The 21814-nt window shown below is 39.4% G+C and overlaps 3 protein-coding genes across 9 annotated transcripts in view; 2 read left to right on the top strand and 1 right to left on the bottom strand.

Moving 5' to 3' along the window:
* Positions 1-21814, bottom strand: part of LOC102306177 (septin-9) — an 88042-nt gene that overhangs the window by 38067 nt on the left and 28161 nt on the right. For 4 of the 6 annotated variants that reach the window (XM_005925490.2, XM_005925493.3, XM_005925491.3 and 1 more), the window contains one exon: positions 16688-17404. In XM_005925490.2, the coding sequence (XP_005925552.1) occupies positions 16688-17404 (717 nt within the window). The other 2 variants (XM_005925494.3, XM_005925492.1) reach the window with 2 other exon arrangements.
* LOC102305378 lies at positions 195-6014 on the top strand. Of its 2 annotated transcripts, none has more exons than XM_005925488.3 (2): positions 195-1350; positions 2227-6014. In XM_005925488.3, the coding sequence occupies exon 2, from the start codon at positions 2228-2230 to the stop codon at positions 3668-3670; it is 1443 nt and encodes a 480-aa protein (XP_005925550.1). In that variant the 5' UTR covers positions 195-1350; position 2227; the 3' UTR covers positions 3671-6014. The 2 variants fall into 2 exon arrangements, with proteins under 2 accessions (XP_005925550.1, XP_005925549.1); XM_005925487.3 differs by having other exon boundaries at positions 195-1354.
* Positions 6552-10394, top strand: LOC102305885. The gene is made up of 2 exons (XM_005925489.3): positions 6552-7204; positions 8118-10394. The coding sequence occupies exon 2, from the start codon at positions 8119-8121 to the stop codon at positions 9598-9600; it is 1482 nt and encodes a 493-aa protein (XP_005925551.1). The 5' UTR covers positions 6552-7204; position 8118; the 3' UTR covers positions 9601-10394.

The raw sequence follows: 21814 nt of genomic DNA, 5'->3' as shown, positions 1-21814 counted from the left end.
CAGGTGCTAAAAAATAAACCTTAGACTCAAATGTTAGAACAGGCTTTTCCCCGCAGCACGCTGTGTAATAATTACTCAAAGAAAACGGCGGCCGTTACAACCTATGTCTACAAATGTATCGTTTCATGCATCAGTTAAAACACTCGACTCCAGGTACGCAACGCCCTGCTGGAAACACTTCCCGCAAGACGAGCTGCCCGAGATTCACAGAATTTACAGAAATTGTTACATTTTTGTGATTTATATCGTTATCGGACGATAGATGTCTTAATATCGGGATATGAGATTTTGGTCATATCACACAGCCCTAACAACAGAGTATAGTTTAATCAGTAACTGAAATTGTGCTCAGGACCAGAGAACCTGGAGCATCTTTGTCTTCACCGGGACAACAAGGCAGTTATCTGAGTTTGACTACATGACTAATAGTTTCTGCTGTACAATTTGCAACCATGTCATTATCTTTTTTTCATTTTTGTTTTAACCTGGACTATGAGTTTATTTTGTGTTAGATTTAAAAGACAGGCTGGTTATAGCATGCTTGTAATAAATCACTTTGACAGCAAGTCACAAAAATCAACATTTTGTGTGTGGACTTCAAAATTGTGCATTTGTATTTGTCAAATATCTAATCAAGTCTAATCAACAGTAGTGACTCCCAGCATATTCATCCAGGGAGGAGAACGGACAATTACTCTGACAGATGAATGTCAGAGACGTGTTGTGTTACTGTTTTGGTATTGTATTGCATTTTTAAAATGTTGTGCTCATTAAACTGTATTTTTAATTGGGGACAGTCATTTTATGTGATGTGTTACAACTGTGTTGACTCAAACTTTGTATTTGATATTTTAGTCTTGCTTAAAAAGTAAATTAACTGTGTGGTCTGGTTAGGTACTGGGCTATAACAAACAAGATTCACTTGATTCAATTTCATCTGGCTCTTCTATGTTTTACAACATAGCTGATATGAGGTTTGCAATGCACTACGTAGATTTCTACACTTTCTGATAATAGCAAAAGATTAAAAAAAAAAAGGAAAAAAGTGTTTGAGGCCAATAATCTGCTTTAAAAACAAAACAACACAAAGAAACAAAAAAAGGAAGGTCGAGAGCTGTGGCACTTGCATATAAAAGTGTCACTTGGCTGTTTACCCAACTAAAATGCTAAAATACTGTTCTGTTTTTCTCCATGAGGACGAGGTTTCATGCAAACAGCTGTATTATGAAACTTCCCGTTAGCGCTAGCCTTTCCGGCTGCTTTAGTTTCATTTTCAGGGGAACAGAAACCTAAAGTGAGTTATGTCTGCTCCTACACAGAGAGCTCAGACACTGGCAGAAGCAGGCTAAGGCAGGTAAGCTCTCTTACTTTCTGCTGCTAATTTGTATCATTTGGAGACTGATTAACTCTAGGTTTTATTGTAAAGGTTTCTCTGCTTAGAATTTATTCTGAATGGAAAATTATTTACACGACAGTGCAGCTAACAGCATTGTACGAGAAATTTATATGGAGTAAGTTACAATAAATACTGAGAGTCGACTGTCTCTTTGAGGATTACACACTTCTAATGCACCCTTTCACACAGAAGAAGAAAACCACACAACATACATTCACAAACATACATTCACCTCGTTCTATGGCTTTATTGACCCACTGAATGCATTTCAATATTTGAAGCAGGCTTTTATGTGATGGATTGTTACTATTGGTCTCTATTACACAGAGTCTACAGAGGACTTTGCGATATTTTGTGTTGTGGATTGTTTTACTTCCTGAAAAGGCAGCAATCATAATAAACACTCCATGAGCAGCAGCATCATTAGAATTGTAGCACAGCTATATCAGTAAGTATATTCTGTGTTAAAAAAACCCAAAAACTGTCAATACAGACATTAATTTGATAATGCTTTTGGAAATATTCAGGTTTACTCGTGCAATTGTATTTTAGCAGCTCATGAGCCCACAAACAAACATCAGGACAAAACGTTCTGGCTTAATTAGAAGCAGACAAACTTGTACTTAAGGACCAGGAAAGCTCAAAACGTACACACACCCGGACACACTCACACACACCCGGACACACTCACACAATAACTAGCAAAGCTTACTGCAGGGTTCATATGGACACATGTCTAATGTTTAAAGACCACTGGGAAAATATGAACAAATGTAAGGTAAAGATGCAGAGATGAATAATGAAACCAGTAACTTCTTAAATCTCTACAGGATGTTGAAGATATCAGGACAAATCAGCTGCTGTGTGGCTCTCCTCCTGACCCTCTCCTCTGTGTCAGCTGTAAGACGAGCGCTCAATTCAATCAGTGACCTGAAGACGGTAGGCTTTGGCCAGTCTGTGCCTGAGTACAGCCTCCGCTTGCTCCACTGGTTTGCCAATGAAATTGACATTAACAACAATGATGATATCCTGCTGACCTTTGACCCAAACAGTGGTGATTATGGCTCACATTATTATCGCAACGATGAAGAGCTGTTAGACCCACTGCCGAGGGGATACCGATACTACACTGTTGGTAATAGCTACCAAGATGCATCTCTGGAACTTCCAGATTATGTCGCGGAGTCGGACATTGAGGACAGTAACAGGGTTCGCATTATAATTAGAGTCAGGCAGCAGAATGCAGCACGGATAATAGACCAAGTCTATATCACACAGCATTATGAGACATATGAAGATCAAGGGACAGATTATGATCCACAACATACATATCCAGTCACTGTCTGCCTCCTAAGAGCGATCAGAAAGTTTTCCTTGGACCGCAATAACATCAACTCAATGAGGTCTCTCAGAGACCACTTTGGAAGCAGTGCTGATGATTCCCAGCTATGGGACATTATGGATATCTGGGATGAGCTTGCTTGTCTTGGACTGTTTTTGTTTATTGTGATCCCAGAAAAGTATTCCTCTCACAAACACAACAGCAGACGTCAGCCAGCACCAAGAAGGAACACACAACCTGATTTGGAGAGCAGGCAAAATGTCACTTCTGGGATGTCTGCAAAAGATCAAGTGGATCATAGAAATGGGATAAAACTGAAGGTGACAACAGGCAAAAGTGGAAACGCCAGAATTATTTGGAGCAATGTTCATAGTGACCTTCTTAAACGAAATGTGATGGTGGCACTTTACCAGAATAATCAGGAAGAGAAAGCCCTGACTTCTAAATGTATTGAGAACATAGCGTCAGGCAGTTATGACACATCAGTACCCCTGAATGAAGGCCTTCAGGTACGACTGCATGAGGTTAGGACTCTATTTTTCTTCTGGAAATCAGTAGGAAAGGAGATAGACAGAGGCAGCGAGTTTAAAAATCCCAAAGCTGTGAATATAACAGGATACAATGCTAACCTGCAACTCTTTGCAAATGACGGCAAGGCTTGTGCTCGCTTAACAGTGACAAAGTCTTTCCATAACTGGAAGTCTGAATTTAAAAAGGCGTGGGTAGGTTTCTATAGCTCTGAAAATAACGCCACAAAAAACTATGAACGGTGGCAATGGCAATGGGCAACAAAATTCAAAGAAAACAATTCTCAGGACAATTATAATGTATACGAGTACGAGTCAGACATGACAATTGCCCCGGGAGTGCAAGCACGCTTCATACTGCATGATGAAATAGAGAAAGCAAGAACCTCACCCTGGGCTGAATGAAGAAATTTACTCCTTTAAATACTGATTGAATAATGTTTTTTAAAAAGCCAAAGAAAGAAAGTAGAGACAAGTGTTAGCAGCAGATTTTAATTTCAGGTCATTACCAGCCTCTTAAGAGTGATCAGAAAGGTTTCTAGAGACCACTTTTGAAGAAACGATCATGATTACCAGCTATGGGACATTACAAACATATGGTTGTTGTTTATTGTTGTCAAGAGGCTTGGCCCTATACTATGAAGCAAACCCCGAGTATCTTTCAATTACCTGGATTCACTGGTGATCAGGATACATAGTCATACGAAGCTGTTTATCAACTTGCCAAGTTAATTCCCAGCTTCTTTCACATGAAAAGGGTGGTCTTAGCATCTGATTGATCTCAAAGGAGCATTTCATAGATCATATACACAAAAAGATCCCTACGCAACCTAAACCAGACATTATCAAATGGTGATTAAAAATCTGTAAACATAGTAACATTGAAAAAATAAATAAATAAAATTGTATAAATGTTTTTATACTTCACTTTAAATGCTGCTAAATCTTATAATACAGCCACTGGGACACAAAAAGAAAAACACCAAGAATACCTATTCAACAAATCAAATCAAAGTCACTTTGATCTGCAGACAAACTGAAGTCATTTCAACATCTCCTTTATTAGCCTGTGGGACAGTAAGTTTTAATGTTCAAATGCATCTAGTGTAAACAGCTGTAATGTGCATCCATCACCTTAGAAATAATCAACAGCACAGAGCATGCACTCAGCCATAAAATAATTAATGTGAATTAAAATGTTTACTTTACCACTCAATGCACTAAGTCACAAGATTAATGAGTTTCTCTCATCCTTTTTGCAACAGTGTTGCATTTTACAGTTTATGTTCTTTGCATAATTTTGATCAACATTTATCATCATCTGATAAGGTCTGTGATAGCAACACTCGTAGGGATCATTTTGTGTGGAGGACGAGTCATATGACCCGTGAAACACCCCTTTTAGATTGGTGTTGGCAGCATCTGACCAACCGTTTTATGTGAACATGCAGGGGAAACCCTGGAGTTAATGAGTTGATAACTAGCTTCGTGTAACTGTTTATTCAATTGCTGATGTTAGAGTAAGTAAATCCAAATAACAGAAAGATACCCTGGGTGTGTAGAACTTGCTTCATAGTACAGGCCTCTGAAAAGCTACAACTCTAACCTAAATCACCTATTGCAGGCTGCAACACAAGGAAACAACAACCATGAGATAGCACCTTTGGAATCAGGGCTTCTCCAACATACGTGTGCAAGGACTAATTTAACTAAAATCAACATCAGCACATAGTTTAAATCGAGCTTCTCTGTTAGAATTGACTGTTACCGACTACAGAATCCTGTTACATCATTATTCTTACTTGCTGTCTTGATACACTCCTAGCAAGTTTTTACTTTTTTCAGCACCTTAGCTCCTGAACGTTTTTTCCTGGTATTTCTTCTGCATCAGTGAAGACTGTATTTTTCAAAAAGAACAAATTCAGATAGTGAGGCCATTAGTAATTATTGGCCTATTTCAAATCTTCCATTTATTGGCAAGATTACGTATTACGATTAAGTAACTGCTTGAAAACAAATTTCTACTATGAAATTTTCCAATCAGGATTTCATCAATGTCACATCACATAAACTGCTCTCATTAAAAAGGTGTTCAATGATATTTACTATCATTGTTATATATTTTTTTAACATTTTTAAATTTTAATCATACTTTTCTGTTCATTCATCAATTCATTTTTAATACATATATTTTCTTAAAAAATAAAGTTATTTTAATCCAATTTCGTAAAATACTTTGAATGACTGTTGAGTAAACGCTGATATTTAAACACATTAGCACACTGCCTTGCCTTCAAACCAGTAAATAACACAAAGAGGCACAACATGCTCTAGATATCAACTGAACCGAGCTATAGTCGCCTTACTGTTCACCAAGAAAAGGCCCCGACCACCAGCAGGATGTTTAATTAAACATGGAAACAAAAATCCAGCAGGAGTTGTTACATTGTACGCTTTGCAGCCATCTGTTTAATTTTACTTTGTGCTGTATGGATTTGCTTTCTAAATCTTGCATAGAATGCTTGTAATGAAATGTTTGGGATTTCTAAATATCTTTTTAGCATTTGAACTACATAAAATTCTGCTTACTGTGTATGATATAATAGCTCGCCACAGATTTGTAAGAAAAAAGGACAATTGCTCTGATCGATGAATCTTGAATAAGACATGCATTTTATAGATGTTTTTTGTATTTCTTCTGTCATCTTGAAAAGTGTGTGTTCATTAAACCATTTTTTCAAGTGTGCAATGGTTATTTTGTGATGTGTCATAACCAACTTTAGAAACACAAACAAGCAGATGCGTAGAATGTAAGGCTCATCAGTGCCTAGGCTATATGACCAGGCTCTGGCTGCTGGGCTGGGGTCAGCATAGAGTCAACTTTATGATCACGATGTGTTCTTGGCTAGCTGTGTGTTATCATGTCATCTGTTCAGATGCTTGCAAAGAGCTGATGATGTGTTAATAGCATAATGCTATTGTTTCTGACATGGGTGCAGTTTACCCTGTGGTGTATGAAATGCATGTCTGTTCCATTTTGCTTCTCAAGCACACGAAATCAATTCACATCCATTTCTTTTATCCGCTCTATCCATTCAATATGCAGATAACTGAAGAACTTTTGCAACGCAAGTAAAGACAACATTGTAAATGTAATATAATTACTGAGCTAAGTGTATTAACGCGTAGCTGCCTTGAAGCAGAAGTGTCATTATGTTTGTATTAGATATATTATATTCTCTCAAACATAAACTAAACAAATTTTAAAAACAAAAAACAAACAAAAAAAAAAAACTGTCCTGGTGACCTACTGACCTAAAAACAATGTATGATTCACTTGCTTTAAATCCATCTGGGATTTCGTTCGTTGCACGTCTTCCATGTTTCACAACATAGTGAATAACAAATAGCAGGTAACCAAGTGACTCTTTCTGTTGCCTAATGATGGCAAACGACCAAAAAAGAAGAAGAAGAAAAAAAAAAGAGAAGTCAAGTGTTTGAGGCTAGTATTCCACATACACATACATATATTAAAAAAGTGAATAAATATTAAGACACTGATGTGCAAGTATTTCAATCCACTCTAGGCGGTCAAGAGTTGTGACACATGCATAGAAAAGTACTTACAAAGACCTGATAGACTTGATAAGGCTTCAGGCAATACTGACTAATATTTAACCAAATTTGTCTCAGTCACTCTCCCAACAAATAATCAGTGTTTGTATCTAGAAGCGTGGCTGTAAACCCAGCTAAAATGCTGAAACAGTATTCTGTTGCTCGCTATTACAGGAGGTGGTTTCATGCAGACAACTTCCTGTTAGTACCAGCCTTGCTGGCTGCTTTGGTTTCATTTACACGGAAACAGCAACCTAAAGGGAGTTACCTCTGCTCCTACACAAACAAAGAGCTCAGACACATGACAGCAACAGACTAACGCAGGTAAGCCCTCTTACTTTTTGGTGGGATTTTGAATGAATTTGTGACTGATTAACTCTAGATTTTATTTGTGAAGGCTTCTCTGCTTCTCACGTTATTTTAGTATTGTATGTAGCAAGGTACAAAAATTGAACATTGACAGTCTTTTGTAGCATTATGTACTTCTAATATATCCTTTATCATAAAAGACAACCACACAATTAATATTTACCTCACTTTCTACAGCTTTATTGACCCACAGAATCATTTTCTCTATTTGAAGCAGGACGTTATGCAATTCACTGGTTCTAATGGTCTTTATTACACTGATAGTCTACAGAGCACTTTGTAGCAGCTTGTGTTGTGGATCATTTATTCATTTGACAAAGGCAGTTATCATAAACATTGCATGAGGAACAGTGTCATTAGAATTGTAGCAAACAGCCAAGTATGTTCAGTATTAAAAATAATACAGACATTGGTGTTAATGTTTTCGAATTCATGTTTGTTAAAAAAAAAAATAAAAAAAATTTCAGGTTTACTCATGCAGTTAAATTCAATAATTCCAGTAGTTCATGAGCCCACATATAAAGCTTGGTTCAAAACTTCCTGGCTTACTTTTAAAGAAAAAGCAAAAACAAAAACAGAATTTGTACTCAATGACGAGCCAGGAAAGCGCACTCCTGTTGTTTAACCAAATGATCTGGCTCATGAAAAACACACTGAGACACGATCCTCATGTTAACTTAAGGCAACACTGCATTATGGGATTAGCCAAAGGAAAGATAACTGGCAAAACCTGTTTCACTGTTTATATGAACATGTCTAATGTTTAAAGACCACCAGGAAAAAGATCATCAAAATATGAACAAGTGTAAGGTGAGGATGTAGAGTCTAGATGAATAATGAAACCACCAACTCTTAAATCTCTCTACAGGATGTTGAAGACAGGAAGAATCACGAGCTGCTGTGTGGCTCTCCTCCTGACCCTAACCTCTGTGTTAGCTGGAAAACGGGCACTGAATTCAATCAGTGATCTAAAGTCAATCGACTTTGGACAAACGGTGCCCAAACACAGCCTCCTGTTGCTCCACTGGTTTGCTAATGAAATTGACATCGACAACAACAACATCATCCTGCTGACCTTTGAGCCAAATAGTGGAGAATTCGGCTCACATCATTACGGAAACTACGAGAGGGTGTTAGACCCACTGCCGAGGGGATACCGATACTACACTGTTGGCAACATCAATCAACAAACATCGCTGCCAATGCCATATTATGTCATCCACCCACGGGCGGAGTACCCCGCGAGAAACAGGGACAGGATCATATTCAGGGTCAGAGAGCAGAACGTGGGACGCCAAACTTCACAAAGGATCGATCAAGTGTATATCACACAGCATTATGAGCAATCTGAAAATCAGGGCACGAGGTATAATCCAGAGCATACATATCAGGTGACTACCAATCTGCTGACGGAGATCAGAGAGTTTTCTGTGGAAGAAAATGACATGAGCTCACTGACGTATCTCAGAGACCGCTTTGGAAGCAGTGCTGATGATTCCCAACTATGGCAGATAAGAAACACATGGGGTGAGCTTGCTTGTCTTGGGCTGTTTTTGTTTATTGTGATCCAGGAGAAATATTCCACTCACAAACGCAACAACAGACCTCAGCCAGCACCAAGAAGGAACACACAAACTGATTTTGTGATCAATATCCCAGAGAGCAGGCATAATAATCCTGTTGGAATGTTTGCACAAATTCAAGTGGATCATAGAGATGAGATAAGACTGAAGGTGACAACTGGAAAAAGGGGAAATGCCAGAATTATTTGGAGCGATGTTCCTAGACATCTTGTTAAAGAAGGTGTGATGGTGGCACTTTACAAGAATGATCAGGAAGAGGACGCTCTCACTTATAAATCTATTGGGAACAGAGAGTCGGGCATTTGTGATACATCAGTACCCCTGAATGAAGGCCTTCAAGCACGACTGCATGAGGTCAGGACTGTATGTTGCTTCTGGAAATCATTAGGAGATGAGATAGACAGAGGCAGTGAGTTTAAAAACCCCAGGGCTGTGAAAATACCAGGTTATGATGCTAACCTGCAACTCTTTGCAAAAGACGGCAAGGCTTGCGCTCGCTTAATAGTGAATGAGTCTTTCCATAACTGGACGTCTGAATTTAAAAAGGCGTGGGTAGGCTTCTATAGTTCTGAAAATAAAGCCACAAAAAACCATGAATGGTGGCAGTGGCAGTGGGCAACAAAATTCAAAGAAAACACTGATTTTCAGGACATGTTTTATGATGTGTATGAGTACGAGTCAGGTATGACAATCGCCCCAGGAGTGCAAGCACGCTTCATTATGCAGGATGAAATTGAGAAAGCAAGAACCTCACCCTGGGGGGAATAAAGATATTGAAACAAAATTTAAGATAGATATATTAAATTAACCTGTACATACGCCCTTTCAAATAATAGCTGAATGATTTTTATTAAATAAAAAAAGGCAAAATAAGATACCAGACTAGTGATGTCCGTACTGTATACTTAAAGGTAGATTTTTAGTAAAAACAATCATATAGTAGTAGATGTAAAGGTATTTCAGGTCCTTCATCTCTATGCTGTCTTCTGCTGAAAACAGACATGAGCCTGTAAGAGCTCACTGCAGAGATACTGGTACTAATGTGCTGTACTTCATGTGGTCAGACGTTTTTGTAAAGCAGTGATGAACTGGGTTTGAGTCAATCAGAAACAATGTATTCACCAGCCCATAATCACAGAGCAGTGTTAAATGTCCATTTATGGAAAAAGGAAGAAATCCATGGGATCAGTGTTAATTTTTTATATGTATGTACTAAGGTTTGACTCTTAAGGGTTCAAGCTAAAATCCTGCAGACCTCGCCTATACGGAGACATGCCGCAGACTGGCCTGGATATCACCTGCTGGGATTAAAGGTCCTGGTGTGTAAATGCATTTTAAAAAAAAACTGTACAAAGTCTTCTGTAACGGCCTTATCGTTCATGATAAAGTGCTGCCCTGCAAAGGCTTTTCAATGCTCCAGCATATCTAGTCAAACAAGCCGCACCTCTGTCTCAGCTGTTTGCACAAGATTGCAAAATATGAATTGCCTGAATGAATAAATGTCATGTGTGTTAAGCTGTAAGTGGGTCTAAAGTTTAATGAAGAACATCCTGTGAAAAAGACTCAAAAATTGTGTTTGTTAAACCTAAATTTTTTTCTAAAAGTTAGATGTGCATAATTACAGAGACAGGTGTTTCTCTTTTTTCTAATCACAAGACGTTTTTGGGGGTCAGGGATAAATCCTTTCCATCCCTTGTGACATGCACAAGTCGTCGTTTCTAGCCAAGTCCCAGGCAGAACTATCAAAAGGCCTTTATGCTTGAGTGAAAGAGATAAATACTGTTTTAATGCGGTGAAAAGAGGATAGCACTCAGAGGGCCACCACAAGACCCAAAAGATCATAAGATAATGATTCATCATTAAAAGTGTTGCAGGCTCAGCTTTGCAAAAATAGTAGTACAAAGAACTCTCTAGTGAAGAGACCAGAGCCAAGTTTTAATGACAAACAGACACTTATTTGTTCCGTCTCTAAAAGTCTGAAAGCTGACACATTTGATCAGCTACTTCCACCATTTTGTAAGAAGAAAGCAGAAGAGCATCAATTTCTGCTATGACTTGAGGTGATTCGGATTAGGAAGAATCAGTAATCGATTAATGACACCTAATCCATGCACATTCGTTAATTTAGTTTTGCTAACAACATTAACAGGTTTCATTTTTGTAAATGAAATTATGCAAATTCAAAACGCATAGGTGTTTATATAAAATATATACCACACACACACACACACACACACACACACACACAAACACACACACACACACACACGCAACAAAACAAAAAAACCACCCAATATCCAAAAATAAAGCTGCTGTGGATTCACTTTCATACTTCCTCTTTGTACATCCTTTCATCACATTACATAAAACTAAACGCATAATAAAGCGAAAACTGCCTAATGTGTCATTACTGTCCTAAATTCACGCCCCAGTGCATGAAGCTCACACTCAATTACTATGTTAATCTTTAAGCAACTTTAAAATCAGCAAATAGATCTCACTGCATCAACAGGTTTTTTGTTCCCTTCCTGTGTTCCTTTGTTAACCAAAACATAATGGATTTTTTTTTTTTTTAGTTTCAAGCAAGTAGCAGAAGAAATTATGTTAAATACTTCACAATCCAAGAGACCTCATTAACAATAAGGGAGCAGGTGCACGGCATGGGATGCATTTCAGCATGATGCTGCAAGTTCCGTGTTTGGCTCCACACCTACATAAACACACACCTCTTCAGGGAAGATAGCACATGGACAGATTGCATTAGAGAGGTGTAATCAACAAAACACCTTTGATATTCACTATTTACAACACGTAAATCATTAGCTGTAAGGCAGGCAGTAAGTATTATGGAACGTGTCGTAGCTATGGCTCCCAGTGGCTCAACAGCTTATTAAACAACAGTTAAAACGCCTTTTTTAAACGGAGTATTTCATGAAAATAGAAATTGTCTTCAGGCCAGTTAAGAACTGGTGTGATCCCTTAAGCAAAACATAAGACAGCGACATAACAGGACAATCAGTTTTGTTTAACTGAAGCGTGGTAATCAGTTTTTATATAAATTAGCTCTTATTACTTGAGATTGGTTGTTTTCTGGATAATTTTCTTACAACCAATGTTTTATGTATTTTATATTTTATTTAGTGCCTTAAAACATGCATCCAAAACAGCTTTTTTTTGTAAATTAACAGTTGTGTAAAATCCTAATATGGTATTGCTATTTTTTCAAGATGTTTTTATGTGCTGTTTGTGCAGAGAAATTAAACTAATTCACCTCAAGCTGCTTGCTGAAGTGCAAGCTGTTAAGCTCAATGCTACACAATGAATGTGTGACGTGCAGCCAGGACATGGAGATATCTATATTTCTACAATGTTTCTATTTTAGATTTTTTGGGGAAAGATCTAAATGTCAATCATAACAAACGAATGCATCCAGCCAAATAAAACAATAACTTGCCCTGTTTTTTTTAATGCTGACTTGCATTCACTTGCCATCATGCCAAGGTATGACATACTTAATTCTGGCCTAAAAATGGCTTTGTGAACCACAGGTTATTAACTTATTTTTAAACACCTGTACTACGAAGTTTTTGACTACTTAAGTTTAATTTAAAATGACCTGTGGTAGTGTGAATGAGCTGGACTGAGGTTGCCTTTAAAAAGCAGAGGATGGCCTGAGAAAAGCAAAAAAAATGTAGCAGGAAATGCAAGTAAATCAATGGCAGGAGGCAAGACACAGCAGACAATCTAAAATAGTAGATTATATAAGAGCATATAACAGAATATCTTCAAACTTTTCTTGTGCTTTTTCTCCTTTCAAACTTTCTAGTATTTATGCATAATCTGATGTGAAAATTCTTCTCATTAGGTTAATGCATTTTAAAAGACACTTATACAAACTCGCTGCTGTCAGAGTGAGGCATCCAAAGAAGACTGGAGGCACAAAAAAAATTAAAAAATAAAAGTGAATGGTGTAAAATTTAAAATACACCAAATGTAATATGCACTGATTAACATTGTTACTTAACCACTTATAATTTTTAAATAATGCTATTTATCATTTTTTAAAGCAAAAAGACAGGAAATACCAGTGGTGATATTATTTTGTTGTTTGTATGCATCACAGTGGCTAAACTAATGTATGACAATCACAGAGCAGCAGGTTTAAAGGGATTTCAAGCCTTGGTCTTCCATTGTTGTTTTCTCTGAGAAACAGACCAATAAATCAACATCCTATATAAGGTCTACGCAGCTGTGTGCTGTATGTCAACAGCAAGAAATTGCAGTAAAGTAAGGAGAAACTGGCTTTGAGCCATATAGAAAATGAATTTGCATGCAATAGTTAATCATAGAGCTCCAACAGGTTTTAAATTGTTAAATATCAATTTATGTCGCAAAACCTCTAACAGATCGGTGTAAAGATACTTCTGTGGTTTGTTTATGGCTGCAGGCATCATCATCAGCAGATAAATGTGATATTTAAACTTAGAATCAGTATCCCCCTCAAAAACACATTACTGAGGGGTGCATTGTTTTGCATCCACAGTTTGAATTCTATTGCATTTATGTGCATTTCTTTTTTCTTACACAGTCCTTCCACATGAAACACATACTCACTGTATTTTCTTTTGCGCTATATAAGCAGCAGATACAAATTTATAGGACAGACTCTGTATTGCCTTGAACTGTGATCATCCCTTTGTCCATGTAAAGATGCCTGCATTGACAATAAAAAAAGAAATCTTCTGAACTGCCCCTTTACATTGAGCTGTTTGTGAATCATGGAGCAAAGCATACATGCTGAACACACTTCCACTACATACAGAGTTTCTTTAGATTACTATTTCAAATTTTAAGTCCTGCAAATGTGTTAGCAAACCCACTTCCTGTCAAGTTTTCCATAGCAGCTGGTTCTCTGAAAAGGTGCCTACTGTTGTTGTGGCAATCCTCGCTATCATTCATTAATATGCACGGTGAGAGCAGCTGACTAATTTCCCAGATATTTTTCATAACGCCCTTTGCAAATAAAACTTTTGCAGGAGAAACTGCATGCAAACAGACATCCCAACCCACAAACTGAATCTAAATCTGGAAATACTGCAAGTTTTTTTTCATATTAAGTTTATGCAAAACAAAGCCTATTTGACTGACTCTGCAATATGTATCGCAGCATCCATGACAAAACAAATCAAGGTCAAGGCCAGGAACAGGAAACTGAGCTGTGTACACAATGAGTGTGCATGTGTGTGTCTCTCTGTGGGTAAACATGAGATCACATCCTGCTTGAGACTGAATACAGCTGCTCATCGTTACAGGCGACAAATCAGCCGACACAAAGCATGTCATTACTACCTCCTGTGCTCTCGAACAGCCACCACAAAACTTCTTATCACCTATCAGCATGTCCATCAGTCACTCTCCCCTGGGCGTGAGGCATTCTTAACCCTCGTCATCCACACAAGGATGAATGTATGCGCTCATGGCATGTACATACATGAGCTGACACCCGAAGGTGAGTACGTCCCACTTCATATAAATCAGAAGAGGCTTTAAGTAATAATCTAATGGGTCTCAGAAAAAACACTGACACCCAACTGGATGCAGACCTGACATAGGCGGCAACAGAAGTAAACAAACTGAAAACATTCCCCTTTTCCCCTTCCAAAATAAGTCAAAATATTTACCAACAAAAACAAATGCTTGGCCTGCATCAAAGCTGTGTGGAGTTGTTGAGAAAATGGTAATTAAAATCTGGTTTTGGGCACGATGTTGAACCAGTGTGGTCTAACTGTTTAGATTTATTTCCAAATGACGGGATGCCAAAGTGGGCTTTTCTCATATTGTTTTCTCCCTGCAGACAAACTACAGGAAGCACATCGTCTCTATCCACGCTTCACATCTCCATGCATTTGGCTCTCTCTTTCCTTCTTGTCCACAAACTCTAGACTCTTTCTCCGCCTCCTATCTGCTCACTGCTGGAAGCTTCCCAAGCTTCTTGCAGGGCCTCCCACCACATGCATGGCTGAGCAGGAAGTGTGTAATCTGAGCCAAATGTGGCAGAAGCTGAGATCTAATCCTCTCCCGTTTCCTTGCTTATTTTACATAATTAGAATGCACATGTGCTCAATGATACAACAATGCTGGTATCTAAGAAACAAAAGTTTTAAAGGTCTTTTATATCTTTAGGTAGAAGGACAACCAAAATAAATCTCTAGCTGCCTGCAAGGGAAAAACAGTGGACAGAGTCAAAAACAGGCGAGACACCATGTAAAAAAGTGGAAATTGGAGGCTTTCTATTTTTATGTAAAATGTTTTATGACCTCCAGATTTGGAATGTACCACCTCCCAGCCGCCTACGCCTGCATGCTACTTAAGCAGTGACAGCAACCTATGAGCACAGCTGTCTCCAGATAGCAAAGGCGCACACACACATACCAGTATAGCGATGCGCTGTTTTAGTTAGACAAGATAGGAAAGCAAACAACAAAAATAAGCGATAAACTGAAAAACAAAAAACGTCCTGCACAAATACACATGCTTTCTTCCATTTAAACCAAGAGCCAAGAAGAATATTAAAAAAAAAAACTAAAAAAAAAAAACCAAAGCATACAATGACAGTTCAAAAACTGAAAACAGACACTTCAAAGGCTGACATTTATTATTAAAGCACAGGGTTAAACAAACATATCGAAGGGGGGGGGAGCAGTTCGACTTGAGAGTGGCAGTAAAGAAAAGGTCATAGGTTAACCTTAAACATTAGGTTTAATTAATCCATTAATGATGAGGCATATCCAGAAAGTGCCTCATGGAAATCCACTTTCAGTTTTTGGGAAAGTGTTACTGTAGCGCTAAATTCTCCCTGATAATGTGATGAAAGAAAAAGAACATAAGAAAAAGTTCAAAGGCAGTAATGTGTCATCTTTGGGTATGAACCAACATGCTGGATGAGCTGCCTAACCAACCTCTGTCATCACTTTCCCCTGATCGATTGCTCAAAAATGGTCAAGCAAATTAAAAAGTCCTCCATCAAATCATGTTATGATCAACATCAAACACTTGAACTGGTCAGGTTGAGTGGTTAGTCCAAAAAGTGACTGTTTCTCCCTCAGTAAAACCAATACTTAAAGGCACAAGTTACTAGAAAAACATCTGACGCTCGAGTTTGGGCTTGGCATCATCCCTGTACCACATCTGAGAGGTTAGTCAGCTGTGGGTGAAAAGTAAAGCCTCTGAGTGGTCTAGACAGGGATAAATTCACTTGCGCAAATATCCTACTGAGTTTATGTCACAAAAATCCAGAGAATACATAGAAGAAAAAAAAAAAGGAGAAGAAATCACAAACCGCACGCAAAGGTCAAAAAACAGCGGCTACCAGACTTCCTCCCGCGTCACATGCATCTTATAAAAATAACAGACCAAATTAACTACAACTGCCTGCTTGTCTGAACTTACAAAGGCTTCAACCAGACTGTGAGTGCTATAAGTTTTTAACTTAAGTTCAGGGAGAACCAACATATTCAACCGCTTGCCTGAGTCTTTTCTTGTAACCGCTGTCCTGGGAGAAGCTCTGGGATTCTCATCATCACCCTCGCTGACCTACATTTAGATAGTCTATAATGACAAGCTCACAAGGACTGTGAGCTGTATGCCTCCTCTTAACATGACTATGAGTGTGTTGCAAGATAAAATTAAGAAGAAACAGTCAAGCGGAAGAAACAAGTGAAAATCAGATATGGTGGCGCTTTCAAACAAACAAAGAAATCAGAAACAAACTGTTTGATCTCACTGAGGAGTTTACTTCTATAAATCATAAACAGGGGTTAGTTTGGAAAACAAGCCCAACTGAGCAGGTACTCACTGTCTGCTGGTCGGCTTGCGGACGCCTCTGTGACAGGCGACTGCACCCTCTCCACCCGGTGCTCTGCAGGTGAAGGCAGGGGGGTGACGGGTGCAGGCGGCTGGTGGCCGTTGTTCTCCACAGGAACCTCTGGCCTCTTGAAGGCCACATCAACTGGGCTAAGGTTGGGCGACGGGGGTTCCGCCCTTCTCTGGGGAGGCTCGGGGATCCTAGACACCGGGGTTGAGGCCATCTGGGAGTCGATCCTCCGGGGAGGGGCAGGTGGCTCGTGGGTCCTCGTCATGTTCAGCTCCCCTCGCCTGCTACTGGTGCTTGAGAAGGAATTGGAGGAGCTCTCCAGGGAGGTGCTCCTGTTGCTCAGGCTGACCTCCGGCCGTTTGAGCCCAAAGCGGGTGATGCCGGCACTGGGCGAGCTATCTATCTGCTTGGAGGAGACTTCAATGGACATCTCGGCACGGCGGGAAGAGGCTGTATCAGCATTACGACCCCCTGACAACTCAATGCGCCTCATGCCGGTCTTCGGGGAGCGTAGACTGGAGGACTCAGAGGGTGAAGATCTGGTGGATGAGTAATCAGAGTTGCGGGAGCTCAAGTCATAGCTCCGCTGGCTGGATGTGGAGGAGGTGGATGAGCGGAGGGGGTTGGTGGTCCGGCGAGTCAGGGGCGATGGGTGTGTGGATGTATCCGCTTCCTCCACCTCAAACGAGCGTTTCAGCGCTGAAAGACAAACAACAAACATGGTTACATAAGAAACAACAGCCTGAGCTGACAGATATGGACTTAAATCACTGTTGCACCATTACAGTGTTATCATATGGAGCAAAAAGAAAGTAAAAGCACAAATAAAGAAGAAAACATGAGAGCCAGAGGACACAATAATGCTCATCACTTCCTCTCCAACCCTGTAGCAGGACTCTATAGAGCCTACATCCATTTCTGGTACTTAATGGCCTAGTTTTAGACCATAAATTTTATTTCAAATACTCATTACATTTTTCTTTGAAGCTGAAAAGTTCTGGGGAAACTGCAGAAAAACCAGAGGCTCTAGAGGCCTGGAAGTCCTCAGGTTTACCACTTTAACAAAGGTTTAAACAATAATAGCAAAAACACATGCTGAACAATAACCTATAGAGAAAATAATCAATTTTATCGGAAACATATAAGTTATTAAACGAAATGCAGCGCGCAATGTTAAGGATATCAGCTAACGAGTTGGTTAGCTAACAAACCACTGAAATGAAATAAAGAAAATCCAGAAGAAACTCATCTTACTCGACTTGACACGCTTCATATAGCGCGATAACATGGCGTTTAATTCACTCGATAAAGATACTTCTTTTTCCCCACCAAGCACGTTTTAATAGGATTGCCGAGCTTTCCACTCACACCCAGCCACTGAAAGGAAAGAGTTCAGTTTAACCGGCTACCTACACATCTCTTGCGAGCCTCGCGCACCTGTAGCCAGAACAGCGTATCAGGATGACGTCGTCAGAGCCCAGCTTGATCACGTGACACTTAATTCTGAAGCGTTGACGTATGTTCTACCGGAAGTATCAAGATTTTGTAATTTATTTATTTTTTTATTTTATTTTTGCCATAGGGAAAATTTCCCTTTTGCTATATCTGCTATATCTCAAAATTCAGATTGGAATTTGCATTTATTTTTTTATTTTACATAATAAAACTTTTCCCAATTTACAATGATTTTCTTAGAAGTTTGAATTAGTAAGTCGAAATACTGATATAATAACCTGAAATTTTGACTTACTTATATTTTTCCCCAGTAGTCAAAATAAGCTTCCATAGATTTTATTAAAGGATCTATTTAAAACAAAACTCTCACTAATAAACTAAAAATGAAATATAGAAATATTTTCTTATATCTACTTTATGTTATATTGCCATTTATTCTACACCAAACTAAGCCTCGGAACCTTTGGACTACTTTGAATTTAGCAAGTAATATGTTTTGAAGTTTTGTTAGTTCAAGAAAAGATGCCAAAGAAACTTGGATCCTGCTTTGGTGAGTGGAATTTTAGCATTTTAATGGTATAGACACGTTACAGCAACAAAAGGGTCAGAAAGAAAAAGTCAATAAGACATATATTAGAAAATCATAAGAATAAAATAAAAATAAGTAAATAAAAATGTTGTACAAATAAAATATGTGACTATACAGGCAGTTTGGTAGCTATGCAATGACTTAGCACATCAGTCTCTCTTCTAAATATAGTCAATTCTGGCTCCTGAAAACAAAGATGAGGAAGGCTACAGAGCAAAAGTTGCTCTGAAAAATCCAAATGTGTATATTGACAAACTAGTAAGCCCCTTCCATATCTTTTGAATGAGTCAGTATTTCACCAGCAGCTGTGTTGTTACTGGTTGATAAATTGCATTTTTTCCTCACTGCAGTGAGCTGCATGTCAGATGTCGATGGTGACACCTGGCTCACCTCAGCTCGGCCCAGAGACAAGAGCAGCCACTAAAATCTGGACCAACACAGCCCCTGTCCCAGATAAACACCCGAGCCCGATCAGGCATCTGGCGTGTTTCAAAGCTGACGAGCCAAGTACCAGCATGGGAGAATCCTCTCTTTCCCCCAACTCAGTGTTTCCACATCCTCGATATGTTTCTGCAGATTTCTGTGTCTGATATCACAGCGTGTACCGAGAAGAAACTAACAAATAACACCGCCCACCACGAGGTGCTGGGTTAGCTGGTTGTCTGCAATGGTAATGACCTTTTGAGTTGCTAAAGCATGAAATATACATCGCTGCGATCATTTCATCTGTGTCTGACAACAAGCTCTTTGTGTAGAAATAATGAGAAAACTGGCCTTTGAAATGTTCTCAGAAGAAAGGGTAGCAATGCCTGATGTTCTTCTTTAAGTACAAGCACACAGATGGCACACTAGTCACACTGAAGTTATACTAAAATTAATCGAATGCGGTGGGAATTTCTTGTCAGAAATGGAAAGGAGGGGAACCATTAACGAAGCGGCTAATTTAGTGGACATGACTCGCTCTGTTTATAGAGGCCGAGGAGTAAAAGTAAGCACAAAATAGACGCCAAAGATGACTTAAAACTGCATCTGGCTGCTGGTTTGATAAACAGTAATGACCCGTTTGCCTGAAACGGCGCTGAAAGTGCGCTCTGTGGTGACACAAAGCCAACGCAGTGACGTCCTCACAGACACTGTGGAGACAGTGGCCTTGTCAGCTGAGTTACTCTGCGTTATCTCTCACTGGATGTGCATGCATGTGCGCGTGCGTGTGTGTTTAAACACAGCTGAGTAAAGCAAACACAACTGGGTTTTTTTTGTTGTTTTGACGGTCAGTGGGGATTAATCCCTTTTTTTGGTGTGAAGACGATGGCACCATTACTTCTGCATGTCTCAGTGACTCCTTATGTGCCTGCATGTTTACACATGAACGGCGTTGAGCGCGTGTGACGTTTTTAGCTGTATTCCCATGCGTGATGGCTTCAAGCTGCTGCTGCTCTGAGGCGATAGCATTGATCACATACCTTCCAACGGAGCAAAGATATTGACTGATAAGCCCCAACGGGGAACAAAATGCAACCCCTTCTTTTTACCTCTCATTTGAGCTGAATTTGAAGCAGGTTTCTGAGTCCTATTAATCTTGGAAACCCTTCTCACAACCTTAACTGCCAAATAAGGAAGACACTGAGCCAAGCGTGATGTTTTCCACCCGACACTCGGTCAGACATGGGCTGGATCCATGTAGTGCACTGAAACATAGTTAAGCTGCCAGAAAAATCACATGACGCTTCTCCTCTAGCATAGCATGTACCGACTGAGGACCACATTCGATACGCATCTCTGAGCGTGACAGCGGATGAGCTGGACAGGTCAGCGAGAGGTAGTTTGGTCATCTGGAGGTTGACAGTGAGCAAGCTGACAAAACCTAATTAGAGCACCAGCATACCTCCAAACAGACAGTCACATGACAAAGTACCAGCATGCTTGAGGGTAAGTTATAATCCTTGTATCTGTGCATGTACTGTCTACTTTATCATACAGTTGCTGCAGAAGAGTTGGTGGTTTGGTCTGCTAGCAATTCCCAGCAGCTTCCCGCAGTCCCTGTCCTTGTTTCCTGCCGAATTAAGATCCTGCTAATGCAAAAACAATATTTACTTTATTTCAACTGAAGACTTTTTTTGTGAAGTCACAGGAAACACAGCTGAGGTCATCAAAAAGAATCCAGTTATATATATTTTTCATTCTCCCTGACATTGTTCTGATTGGGTCAGCTTATTGGGATTTGAGCTGAACACGCTCATGTGCCAACGCATTCAAGTAGAAAAGCGCGTAAAAAAGTGATGAGTATGGCCTGCAGTCATCTTCCACCACAAGATAAGGTCACCTTCCTTATCTTATCTTCTTCACGATCATCTCCCTGAAGGTGGAAATCTATCACCTGTTCCAAGAAGAAGTTGCAGGTATTTATTCTACTTAAGCAGTGTTATCAAAGACCAAATTTTCAGCTTGCAGAGGTTGCCATGTGCAGAAAGAACACAGCCAAAGAAAGACAAATCAGGTTAAACTGTTTACCTGTTACAATTTTCATGTGATCAGTTACACTTATTCCCCTGAAATTTTACTTGGCTTGGACCTTTCTAGTCCTACTGAGGTGTTTAAACCAACTACAAAAGCAATACTTGGCTCCATGCGAATGTAGCATGTGAGATATTTAACTAACTTTAAACATATTCAACTAGTCAGTCCCATTGTGTTAATGGAGCTGCTCAGTAATGTCAAACCGGAGTGCTGTTACGCTGACAATGAGTGGATATGCTGCAGCCAGGTCTGAGGTCTATAGTTTTACAACTTTAAAGCAGAATTTACAACATTAGATTCAACTTTAGAGATATTTTAGCAGCCTGTTACTTCGCACTAGATACTGCTCTCTTATTTCCCAAGGGGAAGCCACAGCAGATAAACCTTCATGTTTGATTTGGCACAGATTTTGCGCCGGATGTCCGGCCTGATGCAACCTTCCCACCATGGGAGGCCCTGAGACCGGCACTAAGAGTACACTAACTTCCACCTCCCTGAGGCTGGGTTTCTATCTCCTCTCAGTCTTTCACCAGGGATCTTTGGCGTAA

The sequence above is a fragment of the Haplochromis burtoni genome, unplaced genomic scaffold, assembly GCF_018398535.1.
Source record: "Haplochromis burtoni strain Fernald_Lab_line unplaced genomic scaffold, NCSU_Asbu1 Contig_81, whole genome shotgun sequence".
NCBI lineage: Eukaryota > Metazoa > Chordata > Actinopteri > Cichliformes > Cichlidae > Haplochromis > Haplochromis burtoni.
Note: the sequence above shows the minus strand (reverse complement) of the source record. Positions and strands in the feature narration are given on the sequence as shown.

What these genes read in the sequence shown, in the direction of transcription:
- LOC102305378 (XM_005925488.3), top strand. Translation starts at nt 2,228, where the DNA reads ATGTTGAAGATATCAGGACAAATCAGCTGCTGTGTGGCTCTCCTCCTG.
- LOC102305885 (XM_005925489.3), top strand. Translation starts at nt 8,119, where the DNA reads ATGTTGAAGACAGGAAGAATCACGAGCTGCTGTGTGGCTCTCCTCCTG.